This window comes from Corvus moneduloides, chromosome 1, assembly GCF_009650955.1.
Source record: "Corvus moneduloides isolate bCorMon1 chromosome 1, bCorMon1.pri, whole genome shotgun sequence".
Lineage (NCBI taxonomy): Eukaryota > Metazoa > Chordata > Aves > Passeriformes > Corvidae > Corvus > Corvus moneduloides.
The window spans coordinates 108,722,062-108,741,636 of NC_045476.1; the positions used below are offsets into that span (position 1 = coordinate 108,722,062).

General features: G+C 36.2%; 1 protein-coding gene across 1 annotated transcript in view; it reads right to left on the bottom strand.

The window, feature by feature from the left end:
- CEP192 (centrosomal protein 192) overlaps nucleotides 1-19,575 on the bottom strand; it is a 71,295-nt gene that overhangs the window by 3,288 nt on the left and 48,432 nt on the right. Inside the window, 14 exon segments of the mRNA XM_032107687.1 lie at nucleotides 1,776-1,834; nucleotides 2,233-2,356; nucleotides 2,945-3,066; nucleotides 6,861-6,980; nucleotides 8,447-8,542; nucleotides 9,408-9,487; nucleotides 10,721-10,925; nucleotides 12,303-12,408; nucleotides 14,134-14,257; nucleotides 14,565-14,737; nucleotides 15,287-15,428; nucleotides 16,636-16,745; nucleotides 18,791-18,900; nucleotides 19,107-19,367. Coding sequence (XP_031963578.1) covers nucleotides 1,776-1,834; nucleotides 2,233-2,356; nucleotides 2,945-3,066; nucleotides 6,861-6,980; nucleotides 8,447-8,542; nucleotides 9,408-9,487; nucleotides 10,721-10,925; nucleotides 12,303-12,408; nucleotides 14,134-14,257; nucleotides 14,565-14,737; nucleotides 15,287-15,428; nucleotides 16,636-16,745; nucleotides 18,791-18,900; nucleotides 19,107-19,367 — 1,832 coding nt within the window.

The following is a 19,575-nucleotide window of genomic DNA, read 5'->3' on the forward strand; positions in this document are numbered from 1 at the left end:
TATAAACTTTCACTTTCTTTATCCAGATTTAAAACTTGATTATACAGGATTACTTTCAAATTTGGCCCACAAAATTAAGAGCATACAATAGACCATGTTTAAAACATCATACTTTTTTGGTAAAAAACATATAGGTAAATGGTACTTTCCATTCTTATTTAAAGAGACTAATATTCCAAGTTCCTGTGAAGAGTCTTCTCATCCAATTAGTTTTGAGCATTACTTCCAAAGACAACCAAGTTTAGAAGGAAACAGCTGCCAGTGGCTTTATTGATACCCTCCTTGATGCTATTCTCAAATAAAAGCCATTAAAACCACTTTTAACACTTTTTTAAAAGCATCTATCCAAGTCAAGTAAATCTGTGCTTTATGCTCATAAATGGGAGAGCACTATGTCGACTTCAGAGAAATTATTTTTTAAAAAGATAGGAAAAACTGGTATTTACAGCCAAAGAAAAAACCGCCAAAGTTACTAGGAAAAAAAAGACTGACTTTTAAACTTGTTAAGTCTACTTTGGATAAATGCAGTAGGAGTTCATAATCTCTTGCAGAAAATATACCAAATAGTTTTTTCAGCATTCCTCAACAATATTTTTGAAATATCGAAGTGTCTTCCAGTGAAGTTACTCATTTTTTTGTATCAAGTCATCCTGTCCTCTGTATGCTACAGTACAGCCTCAGACAGATCTAGCTGGTTGTCTTTATGTGGATAGATTTTATCCTGGTCACTCCCCCCATAAAAAACCCTTCTGTGCCATCTCATGTGAAATATTCAATAAAAAGATGACAGTTAAATTGAAGCACTAACACATGCCTAGGTGGAGTTATAACACTTGGCACTGAAAAGTGGCCTTAAGAATACCTTGAATACCTCTGGCTAACACCACCACAGCCCTATCTTTGTGATGAATGTGGAGCAGATTAGGAGGCAGAATATCTAACTCCATTTACAATTTGCTCACAATTTCTGCTCTCTATACCCTTAGCTTCCCTGTGTTTAAAATGGGAACCTGTTTAAACACTCAGAATGTATGCTGTATCACTTCTAATGAAATGGTTGCATTTCTGCTTCCTGACAATCCTACTGTTGCAGATGAGCATGTGAGATGCTGTACTTCTTGAAGAGATGACTAATACTACTGTCACATAGTTGTTGTAATGAACTCCACAGATGACTGGGTTTGTTTTCAGGACTGTTATCACCAACTTAAAAATTTCTTCTATGCAGGTAAAATGCTGAAATACTTGGTATGACCAGACAATTCCACTAGCTGCTCAAACCTTGTATTTGCAGAGAATCTTTGATGCAGCTCTGCAGGTTTGTCAAATTAGAAGCATGATGAAGGCAATTTGCTTGGTCTGTTGTGCAGAAAGTATAAATGGAAGGAATGACTTGATTGTGCACAGCATGCCAAATGGTTACATGAAGCATTAGGCTTAACATTAAAAGCACTGTTAGAAACAATTTGCAGGGAAGAAATTGGCAGATGCAGAAATAACTGTGTGGGCTCATTCTGCTTCGAACAGAGATTAGAGAGTACAGCTTAGGAAAAAAAAAAAAAAAAAAAGAAACCCAACCAAAAAAACCTCACAATCCCCCCCCAAACCTTTAACTATAAACAAAAGCAACAAAACACCTCCCAGCCCTTTAGTCAGACATCCAGAATATTTATATCTACATTTTAGCACTCTACATATACAGAAGATATTTATCTCACTGCATTAGTTGGTTAATTTTTTTGTTAGGAGAGAATGTTAGCATATGCATTACTCACCTTAGAGAGTATTTCAAGTGCTTGATGTAGAAAGGCTCCCTGGGACTTACAAATTTCAGCTGTAATTTAATACAAAATGCTCAAAAGTGCACTATATTTAAGCCCATCATATTCAATTTATGACATGTTTAAGATAAATCAGGTCACTTACAAATACAGCTTTACACAGACCCAAGGTTTAAAAATATAGAATGCCCACATTTGTGAACAACAAACCTATGCAAATTTTGATCTACTATATTTTCATATTAATATATTACAAATACACACAGTTATTCAGTCAGACAAAAGAGAAAAATTACACATCAAAATTTTTCCAATATAGACTTTTGGAACTAGCAAACTAAGACTTGTACTATTGTAATTTTTGTCAATAGTAAAAGAGAAAAAAACAGTGCAGGTGAACAATTGAAAGGACTTACAAGTATCTATTTAAGATAAAGTCAGTCAAACTTACCATGTGTGTTGTAAAGGAGTTATTCCTCAAGTTGACCTTTAATGTGCATGTTTCCCCAACTCTGGTTAGAGGAAAAACGTAGAAGTCTTCTGGTGCATATACCCCTTGAATGACCTCTTTTTGTCTGATTTGAAAAAGGGATTTAAGATATTAACATTTCTGACCTATATGATCTGTGTATATTGATTGCATACTTGAAGTAACAGGTGTATTTTATGAGAATAAATCAGAAAAAATTGAAAGATCCAGAAAACATCAACTTTGAATATACAAATGTATACACAAAATTCTACTGCCAATACCAGTTCATTTACCACAGCATATCATGGTTAGACAACTTAGAAACTCAACTGAAAAGAAAAAGCATGGAAGACTGAAGAATACAAAGCCACTAAGAGGTACTGGCAAGTCTGTTTTTACAGCTGCTTACTCTTTAACATAGAATCATAGGAGCATTCAGGTCAGAAGATACTCGGATGGTCTCTAGTCCAACCTCTGGCTCCAGTCAGGGTCAGATGTGAGGTCAGAGCAAGCTGCCCAGTTAGATCCCAAAAACCTTTGAGACTGGACTGCACAGACTCTCTGTGAAGCCTGTTCCACCACACAGATGTCCCAATAGTAAAAAAAAGCTTCGGTTGTGGGGTTGTGTTCTACCCCCACACCCTTTTACTCAGCTGCAGACACACTCCTTTCAAGTTCTGTCCATACATACCTTATTCTTTTTGGTTGTCCTTCAGAGTCAACTTTCATTTCTGGTGTAACTGGAACCTCAGTTTTTGTAAGGCCACATGCAGAAGCTTTCACAATTGGTGTCTCATTTTCTGTTTTAGCACTCTATTGGCAAAACCAGAGAAGACTGTAAACTTTGCATTCAAAAGTACTTAAGTATTCAGGTACGTAAGTCATTCCCCTTACCCAATCCAAGACTTCTTATTTAAAGAATAATCTTTCAGGAGTATGAGAGTCTGGATCATTTAGATGGAAGCAATTATTTAGGAGGAATACATCAACAGGCTTCTGTGCTTTACGAATACTTAGTTATTACAAGACAGTTCACAACAAACTAGCAGCGCAGGTGGAATCTCAAAAAGGCTGCAAGCAACCAAGATTTTACTAAAAGCCAAAAAACCCCTCACTTCCTCTGCAGATATTATGCCCATATGCCTCAAGAACAACCAAGTTGGCTAAACAAGTGCTCAGAAAGAAGGAAGACATAAATCAGCATTATAATCTGAATTCTCAAAACAGCAAAAAGCTTTGTAATAAGTTTGTATTATGAACAATACATCCTTCTCAAAGAAAGGTCTCTCCAGAGAGACAGAGTCAGATAACGCACTATACGGTATTTTCCGCATTCAGAAATTAGGCCAAAATATTTACCATCACCAAGACCCCCATTTAGGGTATTCTAACACAAGGAGACCAGATCACCCGATGAGAATAATTTGACAAATAACCAATTGCAAATTCTGCGTTGCTTAATGAATCTTGCCAGATACTCTTTGGAGTCCCCTTGGGTCACAACATCTTAAACAAAGTTAAAGAACCAAAAGAACCTCCTACACTTATGGTTGTACAACATTATGTCAATTTTTGAAATGGTGCTGACGTTTTAGACAAGCAGTTGATTCCCTGACGCAGGGAAGATGAAAAAAATAGATTCATCTTCAATAGAGCTGCTATGACAAACTTGTCTTTTAGACATTCATTTCTTCTATTGAAAGAGCTGCTAATCAGTCTGTCAGAAATAGCAGCAGCCATAAAAAAAAAAAATCTTCATTTTAAAGAATATATTTTTCAGTTGCAAATAACCCATGAACCCCAGTAGAACCGAATACATAAAGACACGAAGGGATTTGCAAATGTGTCTTGTTTCAAGAGCTTTTATTTTTCCACATAGTGAAAAACAATGGGTGTCATGCCTCTGTTATCATTCAAATTCTAATTTATCAAAAGGCAAGTTGACTGCATGAGAATAAGGTACATTATGGAAAATGATCAGAAGTTACCCCAGTCTTTATAAGGGCATCTTGAAATACTGCATGCTTTACCACAGCCTGTACTGACTTCTGCTGTTTCAAATGAGAGCAGTACATTAACACTCCAAATGGTTAAAGTTGAATGCTGCTGTTCCAGACACCTCAGGAACACAGAAATTTGTATAGCTTGAAAATTGGAATTATTTTGCTCACAGAGTTTAAAAACGTTTTCCCTCCTCTCACTTCTGGGATACACAAAGATGATGAAGCTTTGTGCTGCTGATAATAATCAGATCAGACCTCTAAGTTAGCAGTAAGTCTTTTGTGTTAAGAATGAAAGAATTCATCTCAGTTTGCTGAAAAATGATCCATAAACTGTCTAACTGCATACCTTTTTAAAGTACGTAAACCATGTAAATTAAAAAGTGGCATGCATTTAACATTTGTAGTATCTTAAAAAAATAGCAGGGGTTCTTTACAAAGTCCTCAACTTTCTACATGCTAAAGGAGCAGTCAGGACTTTGGTGCTGTCCCAGCCTTGTGGCAGGTACTTGCTAGTTCACCCAGAAGGGACCAATAGTTAGACCCAAATACCAGTCCAAGACTCCTGCACACAATACTCATTCTTAACTCAATGATCTTAGAACAGCCCCCAGCAGCAGGAACAAATGTTCCTCAGGTAAAGAAAAAACTTAGTTTGAATGACCAGCACCAAGAGGCTGGGGCTGCAAAACATGTCAAACCCCTCTTTTCTTTGTCTCTGGGACTGGGTTTGGAGACATGCTGATCTGAACTCCTGACTATAGTTTCCAGTGGTGAGGACTGCAAACACATGCAGAGCATAATCAAAATTACAGTTAATTAATTTGTTAGGAAAAAAATTAAAGTGGTATGTGCCATTGATTTTCCTAACTTAATGTTGTTCTTGCAGTTCTTTCCTGAGCTCTTCCAAATTTTTCATTTCTTCTGAAGTGGTGCTATAAATAAATACCACTCAGTCACTCTGAATGACAGTCACTCTTCCCACTTCATTCCATCAAAAGTCACATTAACCACAGCTGTAAGCCCCTACCTCAGAAAGACTATCAGACTTCAAGTCCTTTTCAAAGTTTTAGTAACACTGCCTAAACTCTTGATCCCTAGAACATAACACTTGTCTTTTCCACTAAAAGCTGCAAGTCTCTAAGTAAATGTTCTGTGTTGATCCCTCTTCTGAACAGATGCATGGTTCCCTACCTAGTTGATAAATACAGTATTTCCTTTTCAAATCTTTCTGAAAATGATCGTGACATGCATTTCAAGTATTTTCTAAGAACTTTTTTCCCATGTGCAGAGATGCTATAAAGATCTAATTGTTAACAGCTTTGAAAAAAATCAAGAACAAATCTGACACAGTAGTTCAAAAACATTAATATCAAGTTATGCCGCTCAAAGATTTACACAACTCTGACAACTAGTCACGTTTTAAGAAGAGAATTCTTTAAAACTCTACAGTTCTGTTAATCTTCTCCCCATTTCAAGTAGCTTTAAACAGACAAATGATTTAGATATTCTCCTCACTTTCCGGAAAATTATGACCAAAGAATTTGATGAAAGCTGAATAAAAAACCCTCTAAAACCAAACATTATACAGGACTCTCATGCCAAAACTCGGAAGTTATTTAACATAAACTTTTTTACAAGTACTCTTTCAACACAATTAATTTGGAAAGAACAAGGAACCTGCAAAAAAAATGTAAGGTACCTCAGCAAGAAGGATAAGGTTCCTACTCCTACTACTGCTTGGTTCTCTACAGAAAGATCCCAAATCTTAGTGTGGACTTCTTAGAAAAATCAAGTCAAACCTTCTGAAGAGGACAACAAAGCATATATAGCAATCATGCCATACTGAATGTACAAAGCTCTTCACATTCAGCTTATTTAACTGATTATTAGAATGAATTCTTCCTTACGGTAATAAATCCTCTGTCCTATGTAAATTCCCCTTGTATGGACGGTGAGGTAGGGATAAAAAGCAAGGTAAGGATTGAGAGCACAGAAAACCAGTTTTAACTCCCAACCCATTTCTTCCAAGCCTTACCATAAAGTTTGAGCTGAGGAACAACAGGGAAGCGAAGAAGAACTCAAACCCAACTGCTCCCATGTATAACTTTCACAATTATCCCCACCCACATTGCCACTCTGATAAAATACTGAAGCAGCTTTTATTACAGACACAAATATCCATCTCTAAGATGGATATTTGAAAATTCCAAAACTGCACTGAGTTATGTATTATAGCAAAGGTCAGTTACTTCACTATTTATTTACAAAAATAAAACCAACATATAAAAACCAAATAAAACTGATAAAAACATCTTTACCTACAGAAATAATTCCCCTAGAATGTGTGTCTCTACTTTCTCTGAGCAAACTAAAGTTTTATATCAAAAATGGCGAAAGATAATGCATTATCACATAAAGAAGAGGAAGATGGTATTTTTGTAACATAACAAAAAAAATACAATTTAGTCCAGCAAAAATACTAGCAGGGTTGAGGTTTTTTCCCATAATATACCAGTGTATATAAGAAAGAGTACTGTATAGTAAAATCAAGATGTTATCAAAAATTTGTGCTCAAGACAGTGTTTATAGCTTTTATATACTCACTTTTCCAGAAAGCTGAAATTTTAATTTGTGTTTCCTACTCGGATTTTCAACTGGGTAATACTCAAGGTCCCAGAACTGGGAGTAGTCTCCTTTATCTCTAGGTAAAAAGATTACAGCAACCTACAAAAAAAAAGAGAAAAATTTTGCAGAACATCACCAATCTTCACATCTTCACAATTTTACCTGTACAAAGTTATGGTTCAGCCACCACAAAATTTACACACTACAGAACACACATGGAACACACAGGTGATCTTGAAGAAAACTATACAAATATCCCTCCGTTGCTCACAACTGGAAAATATTGGATGAAATATGTCATCCAAGCAATTTTGAACAAAATTTGAGTTCAGATAATCTGCTTTAAGCGAAGTCAGCAAGTGCTGGCACAATTACTTCTGTTAGTAAAATGGAGAGAAAGGGGACCAGAAAGGGAAATATGTGCACCTGAAAAAACCATCCTTCATCTGGCAACTAAGCTGTGAACAACTCAGCTCCTCCAGCTCCAAATCTGTAAGCACACTATGCTAAAATTACTAGAAGGCCTGAAATTTAAACCAATGTGTAAGCTATGAATTTGATCATCCTTAAAGGTCAGCTATGTAACAAAGGCTTGTCTCCATATAGTGCTGTACCAGGTAACTCAAGAAGAGATTTGCATTGTCTTCAGAATTGAGGTTGAGGGAAGAAGAGAAAGAGAGCAGCAGATTCGAGTAGACCACTACAGTTATATCTAAGTAGCCAACCATCATATCCACTGCAAAAAACCAGCCAATCACTGTACCTTATCAGCTCCAGCCCACAGCCTGGCATGCCAGTGATGTAAATCTTATTCAAATAGGCCTGAACTAGGATTGCTAAGGCAAATACAATTGTTTAAATTCAAATAACAGCTTGCAATATTATGAAATTACCAGAAACTGGACAGGAATACTTTTTTTTATTCTTCTAAATAGATGACAAATTGCATCTTTATAGAAATAATGTCATAATAATCCATAACAATTAAAAGATAGGCGTTCACAAAGATGAAAAGATAAAACTCAAGTAGCATTGTGAGAGAACATGAGGGAGGAAAGACCCTTACAAACCCATCCAGTCTGTCCTTGGATGTGCTTTATAATTGTGGTTATGAAACCCTCTACTGGCCAGGAGTTAAAATTGTAAGTCAATGAAACCAAGTTTAGGAACAGACAAGAGTTCTTGAACAAGTATGTCAGGAATGCTTCAAGGAAGGGAATCAGGTTCTCACACTAGGTTTGTAAGAAGCCAGTATTATTTTCCATTTTCTTCTGAAATTTTACAAAACATTTAGAATAGTTTTCTATTCTAAAATATTTTGTCCTTAAAAACCCCCAAAGCATAACACAAACACGCCACCACTTTGAAATCAAACTACTTTGATTGCATGACTTCTTAGAAGCAACTCAGCTGAATTAAGCTGATACAGACTACCTGATACACTCCAGAACCCAATACTGAAAGGCCAACATTTTATCATCATCAGATGAAATTTATTTCTCATTTAAGATCTTACTTTACACTTGAGATACACTAATATGCCTGAAATATTTATAAATGTTTACCTTCTCTTGTCCATGAGCTTCAAGAGTACCAGAAACATGGGAAAATCTGAAAACGGAGTAAGTAACCCTATAAACACAGCCACTTCCATCCACATCCTGCAAATACATTTATGAGTCAGATTCAGAAGGGAAAGGAAAAAAAAACCTGAAACCACACAATACACCCACACATACACCACCCTTGCAGAGGACTGAGGAAAATACACCCAATTGAGCTGCTTTTAAGTGAAGAATTGATATTGACTCCCTAAAAGCAAATTAATAAAGACTGAAACTACTAAATCCAGTCACCACAACTACCAACTTCCAGTTCAGAGGTGGTGCACTGGCAGGAACATGACATAATCCATCCCATGGGGTACCGGCAAGAGTGCTACATAACCATTTTTCATCATTTCACAACAATGGACCATAATAATTCTAGGACAAAATCAAAATTATCACCACAGCATTTCAGACTATCAAAAAAATAGGGGAGCATTTACAAATAGCAACAGCTAGGCACAGAAACAGCACTGTAATTAAAAGATCCTTGACCTAACTCAAATTTCTACAGATACCACATACAGTGCAATTTCAGCAGCACAAGTCCGAAACAAGGCAAGTCTGGCATTATGGAGCCAAAAAGAGACACCGATCTTTCATTTATGCTTGATTACTTAATGCAATCTGGATGATGATACTGTATGAGCACAAGCAAACTCAGTAAAGCAGTAAGTGAACCAGAAACTGTCCCACAGAGCACTGATTCATTCACAGTCAGGGAGCACATTAGAGATGAAAAAAAGGAGCAAAAGATTTCTCTGATATGGATAGTGAAAAAAAAACTTTGTAACTGAGGTCATGCTCAAATATATACTCCTTCTTGAGAGGCAGCAGGGGGAGAGAGCACAGCAGAAAGAGAGAAGCTAAAATAAACCCAGGGATTTGCATAAAACTCCCCATGCAAGCATTCACTCACTTTAACATAGGGTGGTGCAAAAGATGACAAACTCCACTTTAGATTTTCATTCCCTTCGTTCTCCATTTCCAGGTAACTCTCTAAAAGAGAAATAACAGACTAGTATATACTAAATGTCTTTGTTCAAGTATCTCTGGTGTAAAGAGTTAAGCAGAAACCGTTTCTAGATGAACAGAAGTTTAATGGAAACAGTTTTCATTATAACAAATCTCAAGAGTAGACTCAAACAAAGCACAGTCATAAACTTTATAGAAGCTTATACACAAGAAATTTAGACCTCACCAAAAAAACCCCAAAAGATATCCAACTCCTTCCATTATTTGATCACTCAGAGACAAAACACTGAGAGTATTCCAGTCTGGGACCAAATAAAGTTGTATCAAAAAATCTGTTTTGTTACTCAGCATACATATAAATACATGTCTCTTGGCAAGAATTAATAGGACAAGATCATCTCAGTCTAGAATAGCACTTTAAAAAGTTTAGCTGCATATAAACATTATATATGACATTTATAAACACTGGAGTAGTATATTACAATCCTCTTTCATAATTTTAGCAACAAAAGCCCAGATATAATTGATAAAATTAAGCCTTGAAAGTCCTCAAGTCTGATAGAGAAAAAAATTGATGTCAATGAATCATTAAAAAACCCCTCACTACCTAAATATAAGTACTACAAAAAAAAAAGCGGTATCTAGGTACCAGAATGAGAGTTCCATAGAGTTACTTTGAGAATTTTAAGCATTAAATTAAAAGTACAGACCAAGCATTTCAGACTCCACTACCAACACTGTCCTCCTCAATCACTATGTACCAAGACAAGGACAGCCAGCCTCATAGCTGATATTCCTACTGTCTTAAGGAAGACTATTTATTTCCCTGCTAAACACAGATTTATCTCATATCCTATGGGCATAAGACAGATGAGAATGGATCTACTGCAAAGGTGCACTGAGCCAAAAGAGTTTCAACTAGACACAGTAACCTTGTAACTCTCTTTTCCCAGGCACAGTGTAGTTGCATTCATCAAAGTGGCTTAAAAACCCAGCAACTGATTTGCCTGTATGCAAACCTGTCCGTGGAAAAAAAGGTATACTGTATCAGGAGAACTCAAAGGAAAAAAAAAGAGGAAAAGAAAAGAATAGCCTTTCAAACCAAAGGCAGAAGTGGGGAACTGGTCATTCACACTTATCAGACTAAGAGAACAAAACCAAAGTCAAGGCACTGAAGTTCCCAAACATGCCATACAGTAAACAGCCTCTGAACACAAGATACTACAGATTCTATATTTAATAAATAAGCCCTCTTACCTGAGCTTTGACCAAGTCTTGTTTTAGGAAAAACAATGTTACTGTTCTTTATCTCCATTTTTGTTAGAGGGAACCTGGGGAGAGACTTTGCCACATCAACAGTAGGATTTTCAGACTGTGGAGGAATTACATCACATCTTCTGCATGGAAAATCTGCTCCAGATACACTCTGTGCGACAGCCTCTTGAATAAGCACTTTAATAAACTTTCACAAGATTTGGAGAAAAGCAAAGTTTTAAACAGTGAATATTGATATATTAATAAGTCAAACTATTTAGCTCTATTTCTTTGAGCTGCAAGAGCTTATGTTCAGCTTTACAACAGAGGAAAGCTCTCATATATTAAATCCCCAGGTCTACTCCAACCTCAAAAGTTTGAAGATTCTAGGACAAGTTTAATTTAGGAGAAAAGGAATATTCACTGAAAATTTGCTATATAGGTATTTGAATTTAACAGGAATAGTAATTTCAACTAGTTTAACTGACAATTCCTACAACATTCTCTGTTGCAGATACTGGAAACAGAACTGCCTCATTCAGAAGGAGCTTTGTGTTCACTTTTGCTACATAATTAGAAATTTCAAAAGTTTCAGTTAATGGCTAATAAAATCTTAGCATACTTTTTGCTGATTTGGAGAGGTAGCAAATAAATGACAAAAGCATTATAAACTACCAGATTTCCTATCATTTGATGGGTTTTGCTACATTCTCTACACTTGTCCTAGTAGATTTCTTAAATCCTTTTCTCATATTGTAGAATATAACATGGTTAACTATGTGCACAGTTATCACTTCCTTCTCAACAACTTCCCTGTTTGTTTGGGTTTTTTGAAGGCAGTTTCCAATTCTGTATCATACCTCACACTTCCCTCCATGCAAAAGGAAAGGAGATACAGTTTTATCCTTTCAGTGTCTATTTCTCTCTCCATGCATTGTTACAAATAACCCAAAACACACACTGTCTGTAAAAATTTTTTTAAAAGTCTCTTTGGGAGAGATTACCAAGGAGCCCTTTGCTCTTACACTGACAAGAGAAAAACTGTTGGCTTCATAAATTTTATTCCTATGCTTCACCTTAATCAGGGAAAAATCTTGGATTAAAATCCATGAGGAGCCAAAACCTGTTCTAGACATTCTTTGTCACAGACCTGTCATCCAGAAGGTCAAGTTTACCTTAAGGGAGCTCAAAAGGAGCTATGATGACTTGTCCAATAACCTCTTCTGACTTCTTTTATTTTAAAATATGATGCAGATATGATACAGACTACTTTTGTGCATGCACACCTACATATATGTACGTAGCATTTTAGAAAATTATGCATAAGGCAGTGGTGAGCGCAATTTTGTTGGCAATTCAGTTAAAGTGTTCACATTGTAGTATTTCTTCAGAGATGAATGAACTAAAAATCTCACTTTACAAAATGGCATCTCAACTACTTTTTTTAAGAGAACTTTAAAAATTAAGAAGAATAATGGAAGTTGACAGAGCTGCTGACTCAAATCTAAAAGGTTTTGGCAGCTTCATTAGAACTGACAAAGTAAAATAAAAAGTTGCAATCTCCAATCTCAAGTAAACCACGTACCTTTAGCCCGTTATCACAACGGATATAGATCAGGCCACTCCAAGGAATTAATGTAGGTCTTGTGGCAAGTGCTGGATTAGGACTCACCAAAATTAGGGTACTGCCCCTAATAAAAAAAACCAAAATCAACTAGAACGATTCTCATATTAGAATAAATATCTACCACAATTGTCACTAGCCCCCCCCAAAAAAGGATGCACTTTTAAGATAGCAGGTAAGTGAAGATGCTCTACAGATCATTAAATTTAAGGCATCAGATATTCAATATGTTAAGCTTTAATAGCCATGATCCCAGGGCCTTCTCTCACCATCACTGAGAAATCAGACCACCTCTTTTCGTAGCCTAACTCAGTTCAAGAATTCTGTGGGCTCCAGCCATCACAGTGCAGAGGCTGGCTCCTGTCCTGACAGGATGACTGCCCTTGGCACTGCAGGGAGATGGTCATGAAAAATAGAAAACTGGGCAAGTGTAGCTTGCTGCGCTTAAGTTAGCTGTTCCCACAGGTCTGCTTCCTACTTGCAGACCTCTGTTCTTGATCCAAACTATTTACCTGGACCCAAAATGTGAGGATTCTGCCCACTCTTTTCAAGTGAACACATTTTAAAATTCTACACTGCAAGAAAATTCCTTGCAGAAGGCCTTCAATACTCTCTTTTTAAGAAATCATCCGGACAATCCTGAATTTAGGGTATGAGACACTCAGTATGTCTTTACTTTCACAGCTACTGGAAAGTCATTCATAGTTACTGCTTTTTGAGACTATTTTTCCTAACCCTTCCATGAAACTCTATTTTGTTCTCACTAGTGATGAAAGTTTCCCAGCAATTTACATCTACATGAATATGAAATTAAGTGTTTAAATGCTATTGACAACGCAGGACCAAAGAGAAAGTACATTTCGGCAAACATCCTCAAGGTTAAAGCAACTACTGAAATACAATTCTGAAAGCAAAACCCGTTTTTTGGTGGGAGACTTTTTTTTGGGTAAGATGAAAATAACTTAATAACAGGGTCTTAGAGCTATTCTGAACTGAACCTTAAAAAACCCCCAGAAATTTAGAAGGGAGAGGTGGGCACCTCTTCCAAGCATAAATTGTAAAAGTCTTTGCTGCCATGGGTGAAAAATTTCATATATATACAGTGATATTATGACTGCTGTTCCAAAAAAATGCCAATTAAGGCACAGGCAAGCTGACACTGGCTTGTCATTATTTTCATACCTGCAGGTACTGAGAAGACAAAGGTTGAATGGCAAAACCCAGTTTTCTCAAAATTGAAAAAAAAAAAACCACAATCAAGTTGTGAGGAATATCAGCACATTTGCTAAAGAAAAAAACTAAGTCCCCAGAAGAAAAGCCTTCTATAAGAACTGTTATTTTGGGGGTTGCTTGTTGGTTATGGGAAGGGAGGAACTGTTCTTTGTTTTTAAATACACAGCTAAATTTTAAACAAAACACTACTGCAAAAGGAGATTTTTAAAGTTTCAGCTTCACTGGCCATCCAGCTCCTTGAAAAATATGCAATAATAATAGTATTTCCAGGCACAGAAAATTCCTGGCATCCAGATAATTATGTAGGTGACAGAAGAACATTCCCATTATACAGAACAGATAAGGTCCTAAAAAAAGCTAGATTTGCATGTTAGTTGACAAAAAGTCTACACCCTGGAAGTGGAACTAAAATAGTTTCAGGGTACAGTCTAAGCAAACTAAAGTAAATTCCTAAAAACCAGCTAAAATTCATAAATTAGTTACACACTTAAACTAACTAAACTCCACCAAGACCTCACCACACTTCCTCACATAAAGGAACTTATGGAAAGAAACTTACTCTGGTTCAACAGCTCCATGTTGTGGGGTTACAGTAAGGCAGTGAGCTGGCCATGAAAGCTCAAAGGTCAACATTCTATTGGAATTGTTGACAATTTGTACATGTCTAGTGTCTGCTGTTCCACCTGTAACACAAAAAAAAAAGCTAACATGTAAAAAAATTCACAAAAATGCCCAAGATACAGAGATGCACCAATGAAAAAGTATTTTCTGCCCTAATTTCACCCTCACAATACTTTAAAATCTTCATAGGTATGCAGTGTATACTGTATGTATACACACAGCACATCACCTCTGACAATTTATCCAAGAACTGTGTTCAAATCAAGTCTGCATGAAGATTACTGGCCAAGCCACACTTACAAACATATTACGCAGTAGACTTATCTTAATACTAAAGTGGCTATTTCATTAACTTCAAAAAATACTTACCAATAGAAGGAGATGTCAAAGTCAAATACTCAGGTGTAACAGCCCAAGTCTGCTGAGCATCTGATTTATTCTGAACCAGAACATTAGTTTTTGCAGATAATGAAGGACCCTGAGGTCCTTTAACAGGAAGAACATCCAAAGTTGCAGTGGTATGTCTGACAAAGTTCTCAAACCTGAAAAAAAGACTGCATTAAGCAAAAGCAGTAGAAAAAAATCCCATGAGTAATTATAATAGCCTACTTTTAGTATTTATCAAAATTTTATTATTAAAGTACAGTGTTTTTTACATGGGCCCTCAATTTAATTCAATTCTCCATTAAGTAAAAAACAATTCAGCAGCTGTATCAGGACACAGCTTTTTCACAGAATGTTTGGAAGTGGGAGGTACCATTTAGAATGGAAGGAACTAAAATAAACAATTATCTTCAGAAGACAACAATATAAAATAACTTGAATAAAACATATACAGAGAAAACAAGTACTGCAGAGAGAAATAAGGCAACGTACGTCGTTTCACAGCGACCTCTGGAGATCACCCAGTCCAACACCCCCAAGGAGGGTCAGCTACAGCAGGTTATTAAGGACATTGACCAGCCAGGTTTTTAATTTCTTCATGGATGAAAACTTCACAGCCACTCTGGGCAACCTGTTCCAGTGTCTAACTAACCTCACCAGAAAAAACCATAATTACTACATATAATTACTAATCACAGTTACAGTACCTGTCCAATTCCAAACGGTGTCCAGGAGACTGCTGAAAGCCATCCTGATCACAAGTGGAATATCCAACCACAGAAAGGATAACCCTTTGCATATTTGCATAGAAAAGATGAATATCATTTGTCCCTCGTAGAACATCACACACTAAACATGAGAGTAATAGAGAATTCTAGTAAGAAAAATTCTATAATACTCAGAAATTACACCACAGAGATTTAGGACATAGACCTAGTCAATAATCCATCAGCTAAGAAATCCTAGATCATTCCAAAACTACTTCCTACAAGTTTAGTTATCAGGCATAGCTCAACACTAACATCAAATATAATATAAAAATCTAAATACACACCAATTCTAAACTTTTTATTATAAGATATATTAAATATTATATATTAAAAAATAAATATAAAAATATTATAATAGATTTTCCACCTTTATACAAATGCTATATACTAATTTGATTCTATGCCAAATTAGAGTTAGGTCTTACTTTTTTCCTCTAACACTGGCTTAACAACTGCAAAGGATACTCCAGAACCCAAGTATCTAATGTTCACTAGGATTTCACTCTAACTAAAATGAATGATAAAAAAAATCTTTACTTCTCCAAGTAAAGAAAATATACAATTCATAGGGAAAGAATCAGACCACATTTATTCAGGTGTAGTAGCCTTAGAACAGTGAGTAATTCCATATGTGAATATAACTATTTCAAGAATAGGATTTGACAGTAAATTTGTTCATTACACTATGGGATTGAACAGTGGGGGGGAGGGGGGGGAGGTGCTTTAAGGACCCCTTTAAAATATATTGTATTCTTATTAATGAATTCCTTACTAACAAGCAGAAGAAAAAGTTATTAAATTTAGGAAGGAAAATAAATTTAAATTTTGGTGTCATCCAAGTTGTCTGCCTCTCACTTTTCAAATATATCTGTGTACAACAAACTGAATCTTTCTCAATAGGTAATAAGGCAAATACTTTCCAAATAAACTCAGCATTTTTAATGCTATAATATTTACAGATTGGGGTTTCATGTTGCTAGGAGAAAAAAAACAGAAAATCATTTAAATAAATACGTACTGAATGAAAAACGGCAAATTCTGTTGTGATGGGTTGACCCTAGCTGGATGCCAGGTGCCCACCAAAGCCATTCTATGACACCCTTCCTCAGCAGGACTGAGGAAAGAAAATACAACAAAGCTTTGCCCAATACAACTGTCCAAATTCAGAATTTTTCTTCTACATTTATAAAAAAAATAGTGAAAAAGTAACTAGGATTCCAGCCAAAAGCACATTTGCCCCACAAAAATAAGTATTAGATTTTTCTTTTAAGAAGTCATAGTCTTACCTTCTGTCACAAGTTGCTCCCCTTGAAATTCTTCATCAAAAACAGTGTGTCGCAACAAGTTGTTTTCTGGGATTATGCGTTTTTCTACCCCGGGTTTATACATCACAGCTCTATTAAAGAGGAGACATTAAATTGAACACAATACTAGAAACAACGAATTGAAAAGATTGGTAAGACTCATAAGATTCCAGCATAATTTTCACTTCATCATTTCTTGACTACACCAAGCTCAAATCTGGAAGCATTCATTTAAAACTGAAGTCTTTTCACAGTCTTAAAATGGTTAAAGAAATACCTGCTCTATTGCTGCAGAGTAAAAGGAAACACTGAAATAATGGTTACCATATGTTTGTCTTTCCATACTTGTTCTCTGCTGTCAGTCACACCTACCTAGATTTCTGATAAGTACATCAGGCATCTGAGTGATGTTTCAATCACCACAGGAAGCAGGAGAATGCTATTTTGGTTACAAGTGAAAGCCTTTTGAGAGGAAAAATTGACTAGTCAATGTCAGAGCGGCAGCAGGTGCCAGCCAACAGCAGGAACACAGAGCCAAGGAGCATGACTGCCAACAGAATAGAAAAGACTGGGAGGCACAGGCATATAAATAGTCCTGGGTAAAATGGGAAGCTACAGGTCAGCAAGAGGAAATCTGGCACTCAGATAAGGTCAGGGCCATGGAGGAGGAAAGAATACCTCAGCACTACTAACTCTCAGGTCTAAGCTACTTACCAGGCTGCTGACTATATATAATTTTGGAGTAAGGAACTTGAGGCACAAGTTGGCAGATGAGGCAGAGTACTCATTTCACAGTCCTGCACCTAAGTCTCAAATCATGTTCTCATTCTAATGCACAATTACAGAATGGGGTTGGACTGGCTTAGAGAACTCAGTCACTGCAAGAAATACACATCTCTTTCAAGTTATCAAGGGGTTTTCAGAGAACCTCCCACCAAGAAACAACCAGCTAGACCACTATTTTCAAGAACCATATGCCAGCCTGGTGGCTAATAAAATCAACAAGTCATTTCGCTCACATCATCCAGAATCTGAATTTTAAAAGTTTCCAATAATACCCATGTAGTTGTATTGAGCTTCTAGATGGGTTTTCTGTTGATCTGTAGACCAAAACTGTTCCCTAAGTTTTGAAATCAGGCCTTTAAGGAGGATTCCATGATAGTGAGCATTGCCTCACACAAAACAATTCATACAAAAATCAGGAACAAGCATCTTCTAAGATATCTAAAAGAAGCCAGTTTCCTATCCAGGTTGGGAACTCAGCTATTCCATGAGCTTTTTATTCAAAGTTATGCAGTCAAATTCAGCTGTGTTTAATACTTCTTTTGGATAAGAATATATACAAAGACTTTCACACATTGTCAGGCAATGACATTTAAAAGCAATGATGAAATAATGCTGTTTTCAAGTTTTGCATTGAATTATGATCATCAGCACCTTAGAGCTCTACCTAGTCTTAACATTCTGCATTACACTGTACCCCACAGACAGCACAAGTGTCACTTACGTCAATGAAAGCAGAATATGTCATTTCTGTGCGTTTGAGTTACACAAACTGAAATGCAGAATAACATGGCTGCTATCTAAGATCAGCAAGGTATTTTCAGTAAGTTTCCTTAGTGTGTCATGAGTATATGTGGATTTTCTTTTTCTCATATACACATCTACTCAAAGCCATTCTTTGTCAACAGAATTCAGCAAACCAAGACATGAACCTTGTTCAAAACTTAATGCTCCTGGATATCAGTACTATTCTTTTCATGAGCCTTTTCTTTAAAAATTAAAGTTACATACTCATTAGAAAGAGAGATACCAACACAGAACACAGATCTCTTTCGACACAAAAAAGAAAACATTTCATCAAAACCCAACACACTTGAATTTAAGAAAGTTAAAATAGAATAAAATCCTTAACTAGGATTGTAGGTACAGTATGTAAGCAAAGCCATAAATGAACAAACCCCCATCAACAACTTACAGATGCAAGACTTAATAGATCTTTACCTATCATCACCGTCTTTTAGTTTGTTCTTGCTGGTTTTGGAAGCGTGTTAAAACCATACCTGTGGCAGCACATACCTCTAGTTTTGACTTCTTGTTAAACATCAGTCTGTTACAATAGCAAAGCACATCTTACCTGCGATACTGCTGCCTCGAAACTTCATCTCCCCAAAAGAACCATACTGTCGATACCAACATGCTTGTATTGAAGTGCTTTTCCATCGGATTCCATGTTACAGTAATCACCTGATAAAATAAATAGACAACACACTGAGGAAAAAGAAATCTTACTGTTTGTATTAATGTTTGGAATCTGAGTCAACAGATTACTGCAATACAAGTGAAACAGGACATAAGAATTAGGTGAGATTTTAATAAGGAACTAGTCAGACATTTTCTTTGATGACAATTTAAATTCATAAAAATTGCTCAGAATAAAGCACTGTACTTACTTCATGTGTTCCTTCTCTTAATACAAACTTGTCTGGAGACACTGTCATAACCTGAGGATCCATCACTGTTTTTGTCTGCAGGTTTGCCAAGCACAGCACTTTAACATAGGCAGCCCGGGAACCTGTGTTTCTCACGTGGAAGGAAGCTTTCTGTGATCTTGCAGACAATGATCTTTCCAGTGTAACCATGCAGCTATCTGACAACTTTTTAACATTTTCTAAAATTATATTGCTTGTTCCTCCATATCCAGATAATGGTATCTAGGAGAGAAAAAAAAAAACCCACCACCAAAAAAACAGTACTTCAAATGAAAAAAGATTCTTAATAAATAAAATCTATGCGTAACTATGGCAAACTATATAAAGACTTACAGAAAAACAAATGAAAATGTTAAAAATGTGAACTGAAAACCCCTTGCAAGAAATTGAAAAGCCTAAATTTATTCAATCATTTTCAAGTTCTACTTCC